The following is a 15137-nucleotide window of genomic DNA, read 5'->3' on the forward strand; positions in this document are numbered from 1 at the left end:
TTTTCGGTCTCCTCTTGGCTCGCCAGTGTGCGGAACTCGAACCATGGGCTGGCTCATTTGCGATGTTTGTTACTGGTTAAGCAAATGGACATTGAAAGGAATTGAGTTATGTATAGATAAAAGATGAGCGGATTTGACCCTATTGGCTTGGCTTGTACAAGGCTGGGGCTCTCTGGGATGAGGTAGCGAAATGATAAGTTTACAAAGTCAATTCTTGATATCATGTGAGTCGTCTTGTGGCGTGTGGGGTTGGAGGAGGGATAATATAGAGGGCAAGATGGCTTCGATGTTGACTTTGCGGCCTATAACGATGGTTGGTGATGGTCTAGTACTACGTTTTCGCCCCACCCCAAACATTACAACTGTCTCTGCGCGTTCGCTGCGAGAGTTATAATGCTCTCAGCCCTCATACAGATGACAGTATACATACACATCCAAATTCGCATCTCGGCGGGCGCTAGCTGTAGGAACAGGCATTGATATTGTTCACCGTTTGTATTCACTTCTGGGTTCCTCAGTCCATGTCGTTACACATCCTCGACGGAATATTCTGCCGCTCCATGGTAGAAGCAAGCACGAATATTGAACACATCAATATCAAATAAAGTTATGTATCCTTGCGCAATCGAGGACATTTTACAGGTCGGGGAAGTGTATATTGTGTTCTGTGGATGGCGTGAATATGCTGCATGTCTGTCGTGTGTGTAGGGTCGTTCTTGAGATGGAATTGATCAATGCCAGGTGTAGAGATGATTGCAGATGGACATATGTGGATGAGTAGTGTCGTTGCTGAGGTTGATACGCAGGATCCAAGCTAACGTCTAGAGGGTGGCCTCTCGAATAGGAACATACCTTGCTGATGGCATAACCACTCAACACACATGTCATGAGCAAACAAGACGCGGACCCAAACTCTGGAACAATCGGAAATACATTTATGAAGAAGACTACATACCGTAGGCGCAGGTTCCTTACCGCCCAGCTCTAAGAGGAAGCACAAACTCCCCTACGCTATCATGTCCTTCCTATACCCGCAGTTGATCATGTCGTCAATCGTAGGAAGCGTAGAGAGGAAACGAACGCCTTGCTTTTAATGTCGTACTCTACTGCCTGTCCCTCAAATGACGAGGGACGTACTTCCCACCAGCCGGTGCTTGCGCAGGAGGCCTAGACTCACGCTCGCCGTCACCCTCACGGGCTGGTGCACTGCTGCGGACACCAGGGGCGACATAGCCACCGGCGTTGGCAGGCGATGCCTTCCTGTCCGAACCCCATCGGTCTCCTCCGCGAGCAGCCTCGAATCGGCCACCAGTAACAGGAGACTCGGTGCGCTCAGGACGCTCGGCACGGGCAGGAGGCGCGCGACCGCTGCCGCTAGCCTCACGCTCGCGCCATCCACCCCCAGGAGCGCCTCCCTGGCGGAGTGCTGGTGGGACGTACCCGCTCCTCTTGGGGGCTTCGGTCTCAGGAGCTGGTGAAGCAGCTGCCGGTGCGGGCGCTGGAGATGAGCTGGCAGGGGGAGGAGTCTGTCCCGCGGCCTTCATGGCCTCACGCTCTCGCCAGCTGGGCTTGCCGCCAGGAAGGGCGATCTTTGGTGGGCCAGAAGCCGAAGAAGACTCCGCAGCTGGCTCGCGAGAGAACGTTCGGTCCGGAACAGCACGGGCGGCACCGGCACCAGCTTTCCGCTTGGCCATGGCCTCTTCCTCGCGCTGAGCTTGAAGACGCGCTTGCTCCATAGCGGCACTGCAAATTGTTAGTGTATGGTTGTGGAGATCCACGGGTACTACTGACGCTCGCTCTTCCTCCCTCTGTGCCTTAATCTCCGCCAATCTCGCACGCTTCTCCTCATCAGCTTTGGCCTTGGCCTCCGCTTCCTCCCGCTCGCGCTCTTCCTCCTCTCGCTGGCGACGTTCGGCCTCCTCGCGTTCCTTCTTCTCCCTAGCGATACGCTCCTTGACCTCCTTGACACGTGCGGCCTTCTTGCTCTCGAGCTCCTTCTGTGCAATCTTCTGTCGCTTCTCGAACTCGGCCTTGCGTTGTTCCTTGACGGTCTTGACGAAGGTCTGGTATGGGGAAACCAGCCTTGACAGACGATGCTTGAGTTCGACGTCTGCCTTGTGCCTCTCTTCTGACTCTTTCAGTTCCTCAGCCTTGGCCTTCTCATATGCTGCGAGATCTTCTTCCTGCTGCTTCTCGTAGTCAGTCTTGAGATGCTTAATCTCTTCCTTGCGGTAGGCTCGCTCCAAATGATCGATACGCTTGCCGGCAATGCGGAGTTGCTCGCCGAGCTGGCTCTTCTCCCTCTCAAGAGCTTGAAGCTTCAAGAAGCGTATTCTCTGGGAATCGAGATCGTCAAGATCCTCAGGAAGCTCAATGTCGACCTTGGTAGTCGCCTTGAGCTCTTTGATTTGCTTCTCCATCTCCTCACGTTGGATGCGCTTCTGTTCAGCTTTGATGCGCTGTTCAGCACGTTGCTTCTGCTCTTCGGCCAGGCGTCGAGCTTCCTCATCCTTGATCTGTTGTTGGCGAATGAGCCTCTTGGTCTGCTCTTCATTCTCCTTGGCCTGTTGAGCCTTGAGCGCAGCCTCCTTCTTTTGGGAGATGATGTCGCGGCGGGTGAGTATCTCTTGATGCTCCTTCTCGGCGCCTTCCTTGGCTCGTGCAAGAGCGGCCTCCTTATTGCGCTGCCGTTCCGAGTTGAACGAAGGATCGACGTATTGGCAAGTGACAAAGAGTGATTTAGCGAGACGAGTGAGCTGAGATCGGACAATCTCAGCTGGGGTGCTCTGCAGACGCTGAACAGAGCGAGACTCAGTTTCGGCTGATCCGGCACCTGAACCGGGGTGCATAGCTTTAGCCGAGGAGAAGACGTCAGAATCGAAGGTGAGCACACCAGTGGCATGGTCGGTGCGGATGGCAAGGTCTCCCTTCTTGCATCCGTTCATGATAAACTTCTCAATAGTACCGGCGCTGACGTGGAACGGCTCTGGGAACTGGGCGAGGCCAAGCACAAACTTGATCTCAACAGAATCGTAGACTTGAGACAGTTGCTGGAACAGGCGGGTAAGGATGACCTGCTGGAGCGGGCCAACGTACTTTTCCATCCCCTCATCAGCACCAATCTGAGACAAGATTGGGGAGATCTTCTTGCAAATAGAGAGGGGATGGAAATCGACCTCGAGGATATTGTAAAGATCGCGAATTTCAGGGCGGGCACGCTTGAGCAGACCCTTGCTGAGAGCGTCCTTGAAGAGAATGGCACGGGTGGGGGCCTGGGACATGCCGAGTAAGTTGGTGAGGCGTGAATTCTTGTTCTTCCTTGCCTCGTCAACGTCAACGAGAGCACCGCGGGAGCGGGAAGTGCTGATGACAGGGATGGCGAGAGCAGAGAGGAGTACAAAAGAAGCAGCCTTGGTCATGTCGGCTTCCGTGACAGCAGGGTTATCCTTCTTGGGGCTCTGGCCAGATGCAACGGCTGCAGCGGACTGGCGAAGGAGGTTGTAGTATCGACTGTAAGCGGCAGCGTGGAAGAGGTAGTTCTCGCTGACCAAGAAGATGCGGGTGAGCTTCTCGAAGTAGTTGGCCATCATGATGTTCTTGGCTGGGCGCTTGCTCAAGCTGAGCAGTGTGTGGATGTCCTCGACGCTGCGGAAGGCCTCCTGCCACAGCTCAAGCTCAACGGCCACGTTCAGCTGCTGGAAGCGGGTGTCTAGGTGACGCTGTAGGGTGTCTGGATCAGACAGGTTGATGGCGTGCATCTGAGAGGAGAACTTGGCGGCATTCTGCAAATGGTTGCGGAGCAGCTCACAGAGACGACGGAACTCGGTCTTGCGGGCGTACTTGGAGCAGAACTGGAAGGCCTGGTGGGCGGTCGACTGGTACATGAGCTCGAGGCGGGCGTTGTTCTTGAAGATGTCCAGGACGGTTCGGTAGGTCTCCCACAGGAACTTGAGCCATGGTGTTACAATGGCACGGTCGGTGCGGTCGCGCGATTGCTCTCCAGAGACGGTGGAGAGGAGGATCGACTCGGGCGTCTCGGTGGCCTCTAGATCGTCGACATTCTTGTCGTCAGAGGGCTCGAGCGAGGACTGAACCTCATCTGCCTTGGCCTGGGCCTCGGTGACCTTTTGCTCGGCGAGTTCGATGAAGCGCTTGAAGACAGTCTATAGCGGGTTAGTGCCAGCCGACGACAACTCCTTGGGCGGGTGTCCTACCTCGATGGTGCCAACGTTGGTGTTCTGGGCGGTGTTCTTGTACTGGTAGAGACCGTCCTTGGCCAGCTTGCCCTTGCGTAGGTCGACACAGAGCTCGACAAAGAGGATCATGACAGGCTCGAGCGAGGCGATGGGGCTGTTGCGGGTGCGCTTCGAGGTGACATGTTCGTGGAGTAGCTGGAGGGCAGCCTGCTGCTGCTCGACTCCGATGAGTTCTTGGGCACGTTTCCTGGAGCGTGTCAGTGGTGGTGCGGCCTAGAGGGCTTGTTCGAGGCGGGGCGCACAGTGTGTTCTCAGGCTTGGAGTGCGGTGGAGGCGCCATGCTGGGCAAGTTGAGGTCGCGGATCCAACTGCACGAGTCGGATGGGCTTTGTAGCAGGCAGGCGACGCAGCGGAAGGCTTGGGGTTGAGATATGGGTGGGCGGGTCTCACACGGCGACGGAGTCAGGTCTGCAAAATGGTTGTGGTAGGCCTTAGTAAGCGAGCGGGCGAGGTATTCCCAGGCGCCGGCAGGTTCGCGCCCGACTCCCCGCAGATGCAAGACTTCGGAGGCGCGCTGGGGTGTCTGAGTGAATCACGGCTACGGTGCGGTCGCAGGCAGTCACTCTGTCGCATGCAACGCGCACCTCGAGTCACGGGATTCCTCTTGGGTCGACGACACGATGGCGAGAGATTGGCTGTGGCGGCGGGCGAGGACAAAGCGCTCGTTAAACCCAATATGGCGCTATACCGCAAGCGTTGGGGCCCGACGAACAGACCCATCAAGGGGAGGGCCCTCATCTTCCAACCACCTCTCCTGGTTCCCGTGCTTCACCTGTCGCCCATCTCAGCAACTCGTCGTCAACGCCCTCGCAGCAGCCTTGCTCTCGCGCTGATACTCGGCGGCAGGCTCACCCGGCTGGCCGTCCTTCGCTCCTTACTCTCCCTTCACCAGCTCACCCTGTCCGCGCCGCACGCCCGACACGCCCAAGTCACGTCGCACCACGACGCACCCCCCATAATACCATCAACCCCAACGCCCCTCGCACCCCCATAATACTCACACGCGCCCCATGCCCGTCATGATGGCTCAAGCACCCTACGAGATACGGACGGGCGGCGACGGCAAGAGCAAGAAGCAGAGCATGGCCGAGCTCAAGCTGCGACGTCTGACCGAACTCAACCAGCGCCTGCGCGAGGACCTCGAGCGCCGCAGGATACCCGTATCGGAAGCCGCGTTAGAGTACGTTTAGGACCAAGTCGCCGTGCCCCGACGAACAAGACGGCTAACAGGCACCCGCAGTCTCATTGCATTCACGGATAAAGAACCCAAAGATTGGATGGTACCGTCACGATGGGGAACGGTCAGTACTCGCGCGCAAGCTGTTCGGCTCACTCGACTAACGCACGCCCAGATTGACAAGCGCGACGACCCCTACGCGCCACAACAGAGCAACGGCTGCTGCATCGTAATGTAAACGACGAAGAAGATGCAGGTGGTCATGTCCTTTACCGGCGTTCTGCGGGGCCCTTTTACGGCAGAGCCTGTTTTCTTTTACCCTTAGGAGGAAGTTGATTAATACCCAAGGACCCGGAGTGGCCCAGTCTCGCGCAGTCGTCCTGGGAGCGAGGCCACCAGACGGGCCATGTACTTTTCAGCAATGTGTAAATTACTCGGATGCGGAGCTCGCTGCAGTTGACGTTTGCAGCGCAGCGGGGATTTCTGCATTTTCTTTTGGTCGGTCACGGCGGCTTTTTAGGTTCTACAATCACGAGACAAAAGCACTCTCATAATTCACTGTCGTCGTCTTTGACATTCCCACATGTGACCAGTGCTTGTCATAGCCAGCCTCGACATGTCGCCGTAGAAACGAGGCCATCTGGACAGGCGGGAACTTGCTGGAAGGGGTAGGTGGCTACATGCTAGGGCAAACGAGATTAACAAGGCGCATCGACATGGCGCGCTCTACCGGCAAACAATCGTAGTCAGTCGCGCTACAGCCCAATCAGCCTGCCGTAAAACAAACATGGCTTCGCCCAACCAGACGTCTTCACGTGCAGCTGCAGGACGAGGCAGCTCGAGTCTGCCGTTCGCTCGACCAGCTGGCTGGCGCAGCCATGTCCAATGTACCATGCACTGGCATGGGACGCAAGTCAACAAGGAACGAATGCAAAGGGCAGCTGTCCTCGCCTACGCCTCCCCCGGTGGAGTGCGGGACCGGCACTATTGGCCGACTAGTCTTGTATGCAATCCATCGCTGCAGCTTCGCAGACCCCGAAGCGCGGCCCAGCAGTCGAATCAAGTGAATGACGAGGGCATTGCGCAGTAGCTGTTCTCTTGTCTATGTATGTGTGTGGTATGCATCCCACGCGCGCGAGTCAAGTCATCTGTGAGCCGCTGGTCAACACCATGCATCCAACTCGACGACCGGGCGAGGGCTGAATGTCATGTGGGCTAGTTGCTGGGTGCTGGCACGGCACCTGATAATAGGCTGAGGACGCGAGGCCAGGTTTTGCAAGCCGCAGTGGGCTATAGCCCGCGCTGCATTCGACGTGCGCGGGCGAACTGCCCCCCAGCCCAGTCTTATCAAATCACCGTGGGGGCCTACCACCCGGCCTCTTCTCGTGCAGTGCCTCGTCCTGACCCCGACGACACTCTCTTCAGTATCCACTGGAGAGAGCGACGCCCGAGTCGCAGCCCGCTGCACCCTCGCCAGACGCGAATCTGAGCCGACGCACATGCGAAGCAGACGCAGCAGCCCGGTCCCAATCCCGCGCAGCCCCACCCGCCCATCTTCGCAACGCCAATTTTCTCTCTCCCCTCCGCCCAGGGTCCCGCGCCGACGATATGAACAGCTCGACTGCGCAGTCGTGGAGTGCTGCCGAGCACTTCCAAATGGACCCGCCCGCTGAAGACTTTGCCGGCGCTGAATTCATCGACTTCGACAATCTTGACCTGCACTTCAGCATCGATGGGTACAATCACGAAGGACCCGCCTCTAATGGGAACCAACTCGCCGATCTGACCGAGTCGCTCAATGTCCACCATCTCCAGGGCCAGTTTCCCCCGCAACTTCCCCAGGACCACCATCATGGCCCCAACACCAGACAGCACGCCCAGAATCTGCCTGGCCATGGCTTGTCCCAGTCAGCCAACACTTTCTTCGACTATGGCATGGCCCAGTACAGCCAGGCTGGCACCCCGTCTTTCACCCAGGCCCAGGACCAGATTTACCGCCCACACCAGGGTGTTCCGCCCACGCCAAATAGCATAGAAATGCATGGCGACCCCCATCGCTATCTCCAACAATCAGATCACCACCAGTCGCTGTTCGACCAGAGATATCATATGCGCAAGGACGATGCGGTATGTTGGACTCGGACACTACCACAGAATCCCACTGACCCGTATAGACTTTCACCCCACTAGTTTCGCCTGCCGTGACGCCCCACGATGCGCGCTTCCAGATTCCCGACTTCACAATGCCCGGAGCCTACTTCAGCCCTCTTACATCCCCTGCCTTGAATGCCCAGAGCCAACAGCATGTGCACCACCAGTCGCAGCACACAACGTCCGGGAGCTCGACAGGCCACTCGCCCATCGATGTGGATACGGACATGCTAGGGGAACCTGCCCTGGTGCCACAGGAACAAGGACGCAGGAGTCTACGGAGTACCAACAAAAGGAATGCGCCGCGCACAAACGGCAACGGCCGTGTACGACAGTCCCCTATCGTTAAACCTAACAGGCGGAAAGCAACTGTGTCCTCTCTCATTCCACCCAAGGAGGTGACCGAACTCATGCAGGATGCGCGACTGACACGCCCGTCTGCCAACGGTCTGGATGTGCCAAGGACTCGTGAAAGCTCAGAAACCGATTCTATATCTCCTGAGCCTATGCTGTCGGAGATGCGACCGCCGCCGAAGCCTACTTCTTCAACAGCTTCCCCTGCCATGATGGCCCAGCGCAGCAGCCAGAACGGCACTCCGGCCACTCCTGCATCTCTCATGCGGATACAACCTTCGCCCGATGTCAGTGGCTCCCAAGAAGCACCACCAATGCTGGAGGATCTCACCCTACCAGAGGCATCACTAGACAGACCAGGGCTATCAAGAATCGACACAGCTATCCGGAATGGTGATGGTGACGCCTCTCGTATGTCTGCGCGGAAGACACCCAAGTTGAATCCTCTGAGCACGCCAGGCGCCTCCATGTCAGCCAGACCTAGTCCGATGCTGGACGCCATGTCTACCCCAACGAGTCCAGCCTTCTCTATAACTAATGGCAAGAAGGACCCAAAACTGGCGCGCAACCCCAAGAAGAGGAACAGCGTTAGCTCGAGTCTTGTCAGCCCTGCATTGAGGCCCAAGATCTCACCAAGCATAAAGCCTTTACTACCCGACGGCGGAAGTGGTAAGTACCCCTCAGTATCTGACTTGCTGTCTAATCTAATTTGCAACAGGGGTAACTGACAACACCCATGCCCTTCTCCTAGCATCCAAGTCAAACTACCAGAACATACTTGATGGCACCACCGTCCCCGGAGTCGTCTACCCCACATCACTTTCCACTAACCTCACTTCAAAACGCACATCTCACAAGATCGCCGAGCAAGGCCGCCGAAATCGCATAAATATGGCCCTCCAAGAAATGCAGGCTCTTCTCCCTTCACCGCAGCTTGGTGCTATTCCAGACGCCAAAAGCCCCGATACAAACGCCCAAAACTCCAACAACTCCAAAGCGGCAAAGGTTGAAAGCGCCATCGAATACATCAAGCAGCTGAAACAGGAGGTATCGGAGCGGGACGACTTGATCAGCCGAAAGGACAAAGAGATGGATGCACTGAAAAAAGAGCTCGCTGCGCTGAAGGGGAAAGGATCAGAGGTTTTGACTCCCGAGGCAGCAGCCCAGCTCAAGGCTGAGCCCTCTTCCAGCCCCAACACTGAGAACGAGACTTGACGAGGCACGGTGATGATACGAGTTATCCATCTACCTGATATTGCTCGGCTGAGCATTTGGTAACATCTGCACGCTACGTACGCATCCTGCTTTCTGCACTGCATCAGAAACGACGTAGTCGCCACATGGCAACGTCAGTTCGACGTTTCCATACTGTCGTGACCGTGTTCAGCAACACTCGAGACGGGGCCCATGTTCCACCTTACCGTACATGCTACATTAATTTGGTGGTTATCGGATTCGCGTTGAACTCAAGGGAAAACGTCTAGTCTGGACAAGACGACGTTTGTGACTTGTTCACATGTTAATACCCAAGATCCATACCTTGTGTGTGTTACAATGGCATGCAAATGTTTGTCTGGAAGCAGACAGGATTGTTAGCATACCAATTCATGTGAAAGCATCATGTACTGGTACAACCAGATGTATCGAATATTTGAACCCAATCAATATGTGTGGTGCATCTTAGAAAAACAAAAAACATCAATGCTTCAAGTCTTTCCAACCTCAACGCCCTACTGTATGGCTGCCACAGCAATGCAAATGGCCAAAAAAAATACCCTATATAGTCCCTTAACGCTATATGCAGATGAAAACCGTCCCGCAAAAAACTCCGGTGTAATGCAATGTCATGAGCAGATCATAGCAGTAACCCGGGAAAACGCCTCGCTTCATGCTCTAGAACTGAAAGGTGAAGGTAGTGTGAAGTCCAACAACATAAGAGACAAAAAGCGAACGTGAGAAAACGACATGAACGAAACGAAGGTGTTCTATCCCACGAGAGAACTTGAACATAGAATAAAAGTGGCATGATACTTGTGTACTTACACCTTCCGCGCACCAAAGAGACTTAAGTTGATTGCAGTCTCATTTCCATTCGGGTTACCAGAAGATTCGGCTAGAATTTCCCACCTAGGCTGTACAAAAGGATAGTGCCGTATCTCCCGGTCTTGCCTCATTTGCAGCTTGCCCGGCGCCTGCGCAATCATCTGGCTCTGGCTACTAGATTGGCCTTGACCCGCTGCAGGAGTAGGACGCTGCGAGTAGACGGGCGATGGTTGCATGGCGCGCTGTTGCATTTGCTGCATCTGTTGCATTTGCGACATTTGCTGCAGTGGAGAGGGTGAGGCCTGGCCTGACGGGGTTCTTTGGAGTTGTGCGGGCAGCATCTTGTTCTGCGGGTGCTGGTGGTACTGCTGCTGCGCACGTATCTGTTGAGCCTGTTGAGCCGCTTGCATTTGCTGTTGTCTTTGTTGTTGCTGTTGGAAATAGCGTTGTTGCGGTGTTGCAGAGCCACTCGCAGGTACCTGCGGGCTCTGGTACGGTGATGGCTGATTCTGAAGGGGCGTTGGTGTCGGTGGTTGCGACGATGCCTGGACCAGAGGGGTGTTGACGGGCTTGGCCAGGACAAGCCAGCCGTCGACGGGAGCCGTTACTCCCAGGATGAAGACACAACGCGCATCGCTTGCAAGCCTTGCTCCTTCCAACCGAGTAACGTGGAACCGAACGTCATCCGTTATGTAATCGGCCAAGAACACAGTGACATCAAAGACATGTTCGGTAATCGTAGGATATAGTTCCAAAGACGGATGCATGAGCAAGGCAGCCATGGCACTCATCAAAGCGGTCTGATGTGGATGTGTAGCCTCGGCCAACATGTCCGGTGCATGAGATACTACCAGACGAAGTAGGGCGTTCAACCAAACATAAATCTCTAGAACAGAGAGTCTGTTGTCTTCAAGAGCTTGACTTATGCCTTTGAACCTCTCGACCAAGGCTTGGAGAAGCGCAATCTGTTCCGTAGATGTCGCGCGCTTGTTGGAAGTCAGATCGATGACAGTGAGATATTTTTGTACTACTGCGGGCGAGACCTTTTCTGGTTCCTCTACTTTGACGGTGGATGTCATACACAAAAAGCTAGAGGCATTCAAGATCTCGCGTTCAGCGTGCTGTCGTATTTGGTCGGTGAGAGCAGCGTCCAAGCTCGCAAGTAGCCCTAGTCCTGAAGGTTGATCCTCTTCCACTGCTGTCTTGATGGCACTCAAGAGAGAAGCAGAAAGTACCTCACCGGAGCCTCCCAGCGCGGTTGCACTAGATGAGAACAGCTGCTCGATAGTCGCTTGGCAGATTGGTAAAGACAACTCGCTAGTAAGTGCAAAGACTGCAAGTACCTGCTGTTCAGGGCTCTTGTCGGGCAACCGTAAGTGACCTTTGGGGTCAAGTAGGCTGTCCAACGACGGCTTGAGCAAATGACTCGAGGCATCCCTGTTCAACTTTGACAAGCATCCTGGATCGCCGGCAATGCGATGTTTCAGAACATGCAGCATGGGCTTACTGCGTAGGAACTCTGAGACTTGTCCCTGAGCCTTCTGAGAAGTAATGGTTGAAGCAAGCCCAATCACCTCACTAACACATTGCGTAAAGCACCCTTCGGTTTCCAAGCAGAGCTTTCGTTGCTCCAAGCGGTATCGATATGCATCTTGCGGCGAACAAGACTGAACTAGAGCGTCAGACGGCAGAGTGATCATCATGCCTTTGAGAGCAGTTTGGAGGCCACCTTCAGAAGGATTGGTCTTGAATTTTGCGATGCAAGTTCTGAGTGAATCAAGGAAGGACGCCAAAGGAATACAGCCTGAACCAACAAGTGTAGGCAAGGCTACCCGTAGGGTATCAGTCCTTTGAGCCATCAAGCTCAGAAGCAGCCATTCATTCACGACCATGTCGAAGGTCGGCTCATCGAAGCAGCGCAGCCGATGGAACCATGCATGGTGATTGTTCAAGTGGAAAGAGCCCTTGGCTAGATGTTCCTCTAGGTTGCTGACGATCTTCCTCAGTACTCGGCCCATCATCTGTTGATCCATGCTGGTACCACTCGAAAGTATGCGTTCAATCTCGTCATTGGAAGACGATCCTGTTTGCATGACCTCACCCATGTTGTCGGAGGCTGGTGAACAGGCTACAAGAGAGTTCCTTTGGTTCAGTTGGCTCAAATCATAGTTGAGGAGCTGGGGGAGTTGGCCATCAGCTTGTGCTGTACGAGCTAGACTGGCAAGACTAAGCAGTAATTCGCGATCCGGGAGTCGGACAGTTCGCAGAGCGGCATATCTTGTGGCAATTCTAGCAAACAGTGGGTCAAAGGCACCTATTGCGCGAAAGGTTCTGGCGTGGTAGTTGATCGTGTCCGCAGCAGAAGCAAGAACACTGGAGTCCAAGGATGTAGTTGCGACGCCGACAATGTCCGCAAGGATAGCAAGGTCTCCGAATCGCTCAAGGTACGATCTTACAGTGTGAAAGTCCCAGGGCGTTAGAAGAGAGACCGCGGCGGTTTCTTCGACTGAGGAGTCCTTCGTGGGTATGCTGTGTAATGTAAGCGAAGTCATGGTTAATTTACGAGAATACTTACTGCGCGCTAACCTCGGCATACTGAGCGACGTGTTGACGCAACCAAATGCCCAGTTCGAGCTTGATCGTCGAACTGAGCTTGTCTAGCTCTTCGTCGTTGAGCTTATTTGTGGTACTGTAGATGCCAAACAAGGTAGGTAAGGTCTGAGATATCATGTGCTCAGCGTAGCCAAGAGCTCGTTGTTCCAATTCGGCGGAGTGTAAGGTTCCACGGAGGAGTGTGCTCCGCAATGTACGGATTTGGTCCGGTAGCCCACTGAGGGGTATCTCGGTAATCAAACGCAACGGCCAGGACTGCGGCTATCGAATAGTTAGAACCAACAGATGGAACTTGTGGGGCATGACTTACTGAAGACAGATCTGTATTGTGACCTGTAGATCCCGTAGCAATAAGCCACTGAAGGTAGCGCCCAGTAGCGAAAGTCTTTGAACGGACCAGTTCAGCAACGATTTTGAAGAGTATACTTGAATCGCCGGTAGCAACCCACGTCATGTCGCGGAGGTGTGAAACTATGCCGTCATATACGTCCGCGCCGAGATGGTTCCATCGACGAAGTAATCGCGTCGCCAGATAGATCCTGTGTGCTCCTGCTCGGTAATAAGTACATGCCCACTGGAGTAGAACACCGATCAAGCGTGGAGCGTCGGCGATTATCTCCATGCAGTCACAGGACAAGTCCTCAATACGCACTGGCTTGCTGTAGTCTACCGAGTCCAGTACCCGATAGACGCGGCCAGCCGGTGTCTGTGAGGCCGAAGGAACTTTCTTCGGCGATCGCAGGAGCCTAGCGTTCCTCAGCTCGAGCCTCCGGATCGCTTGCATGACATGTGCATGATTCTTCCTTTCAGCGAGATTCCGCAAGAGGGGACAATATCTGGCCCACGCAGTCGGAAGCAGCAGGCAAGCAGGTCGTGTGGCGAGCAAGCGGACAATGGTGTTTTCAAGGTATTGCAAAACGGCGATATAAGGTCGCAGATCCTCAAGTCGATAGATCTTGTCGAGCTGGGTGAGCAATGACTCGGCGAGACGTTTGCCGCGGCGTCGACAGCAGGTTACAGCGGTCCAGTAGTGTGATATGGAAACGACCAGCAGCCAGATAAATAGGCGTTCCGAGGGACAGGTATCCAAGCCATTGACTATCCAGTCGAGAAAGTGGTCGTCGTCGAGCAGATGCTCTTTGTAGAGATGGGTCGCAAGCTGGAGGGCGTAGGTGATGCGGGGTTTCCAATCACCCTGGCCAATGGTACTGATGACGCCATCTATGAATTGCTCGACCGAACTGGTCCAGCCTCTGCCCCATGTCACGGTACCGGCCTGGCCCTTTCTTTTATGCGCACGCAGCTCGTTGATACCTACGCATTTGGCCAGCCACAGGGCTCTCGGCAGAGGAATGTGCTTGTTCAGACATTGTTCGAGCAGCACTTTGCCAGTGAGGCCGTGGGGTATGGTGCGGCTGAGGCGGCGAAGGCCAATGGTTGGGTTGGCCAAGTCGTGCAGCCACTGCTCGCGGGTCGAGTCTCGCAGGGTCAATCGCGGCGGGGGCTTGAAGGTGTTTGGGGTTTGGAGGCGGCCCGTCTGCTGTCGCTTCTCCAGCACGGCGACGAACAGGGTCGACAGGGTGCTGAGGCCCGACTTGTTCTTGAGGTTGTTGATGAGCGAGGGGCGTGCGGTGTTGGACTCGTTCATGATCTGGGGCTTGTTGCTGACGCCTGCCTTGACTAGCGCCTCGGACAGGTTGTCCTCGGGGTTGTTGCCGGTCCATGGAAACAGATCGGCAGCCTTCCCACCGGGAAAATGGACGGGTGGAACGACGACTTCGGGCCCACCGGGTTTGGGCGCGTCCTTGACTCCGGTGCCGCCGGGCAGTATGCGACGCTGGTGCGAAGCGTCTCTCAGGTGCAGGGAGCCCGGGCGTGGGGGCTGGGGCAGGTTGGCGGCCGGCTGGTAGGGAAAGGAGTGCAGGGGCAGCTCGGTGCCGTGGGTCGGGATGGTGGTGTAGAACAGCGGCGGGCGTCCTCGCGGGGGCGGCCTCGCGGCATCGTGGAGGGCAGCGTGTGCCGGTGGACGGTCGTCCTCTAGGGCCGGGTCGATGCAGTCCGGCTGAAGGAGGGTGTGGGCGGGCTTCGAGGGCCGGCGCTGCACCTGGGACCGAGGAGGCAGGGCGCTGCCACGAGTCTGTAGAGATTCGTGAATCCCCGGGCCAGGTCGAGAAGTCATCGCACACACAGCGGCTTCATCGTTGTATCAGGCGCATGCAGTGGGTGGGCCAAGGGAGCGAGCGACGAGGGCTGCGAGGTCAGGAGCCGCGTCGATGGGGCGGCGGCATGTGCGAGCCTCACACGCGGGCAGCAAAGGAGGGACGGCGGTGCGGCTCGGATGGGGCTGATGGGCAGAGCGAGGCGTGTCGAGGGAGCGACGGTTGACGTGATGTCTGAGGTTATCTTGGATTGCGAACAGCGGAGTCGATCACCCGGTAATACGATAGAGCGAGCAGGGATCCACACTACGACGCACTACGACGGGGGCCAGCGCCATGCCGGCCCAGCAAGACACACAGCCGCCGCTCACGCCGCCCAGTCCG

The 15137-nt window shown here is 55.8% G+C and overlaps 4 protein-coding genes across 4 annotated transcripts; 2 read left to right on the forward strand and 2 right to left on the reverse strand.

Annotated features, from left to right (window-relative positions):
* Positions 1-1103: 1103 nt before the first annotated feature.
* TIF32 (eukaryotic translation initiation factor 3 subunit A) lies at positions 1104-4536 on the reverse strand (the record flags this gene model as incomplete). The annotated part of the gene is made up of 4 exons (XM_051449630.1): positions 1104-1743; positions 1792-4163; positions 4215-4443; positions 4499-4536. 4 exons carry the CDS (start codon positions 4534-4536, stop codon positions 1104-1106), a joined length of 3279 nt encoding a protein of 1092 aa, XP_051298967.1.
* Positions 4537-5275: 739 nt separating this feature from the next.
* On the forward strand, positions 5276-5671 carry GNG1 (Guanine nucleotide-binding protein subunit gamma; the record flags this gene model as incomplete). Its single annotated transcript, XM_051449631.1, has 3 exons — positions 5276-5436; positions 5497-5557; positions 5609-5671. The coding sequence occupies 3 exons, from the start codon at positions 5276-5278 to the stop codon at positions 5669-5671; spliced, it is 285 nt and encodes a 94-aa protein (XP_051298968.1).
* A 1370-nt stretch (positions 5672-7041) lies between these two features.
* J4E86_009125 (uncharacterized protein) lies at positions 7042-9153 on the forward strand (the record flags this gene model as incomplete). The annotated part of the gene is made up of 3 exons (XM_051449632.1): positions 7042-7560; positions 7608-8607; positions 8690-9153. The coding sequence occupies 3 exons, from the start codon at positions 7042-7044 to the stop codon at positions 9151-9153; spliced, it is 1983 nt and encodes a 660-aa protein (XP_051298969.1).
* An 824-nt stretch (positions 9154-9977) lies between these two features.
* Positions 9978-14773, reverse strand: J4E86_009126 (uncharacterized protein; the record flags this gene model as incomplete). The annotated part of the gene is made up of 3 exons (XM_051449633.1): positions 9978-12510; positions 12557-12855; positions 12905-14773. The coding sequence occupies 3 exons, from the start codon at positions 14771-14773 to the stop codon at positions 9978-9980; spliced, it is 4701 nt and encodes a 1566-aa protein (XP_051298970.1).
* Between the last annotated feature and the right edge of the window lie 364 nt (positions 14774-15137).

The sequence above is a fragment of the Alternaria arbusti genome, assembly GCF_024043155.1.
Source record: "Alternaria arbusti strain BMP 1465 chromosome Unknown scaffold_16, whole genome shotgun sequence".
Classification (NCBI taxonomy): domain Eukaryota; kingdom Fungi; phylum Ascomycota; class Dothideomycetes; order Pleosporales; family Pleosporaceae; genus Alternaria; species Alternaria arbusti.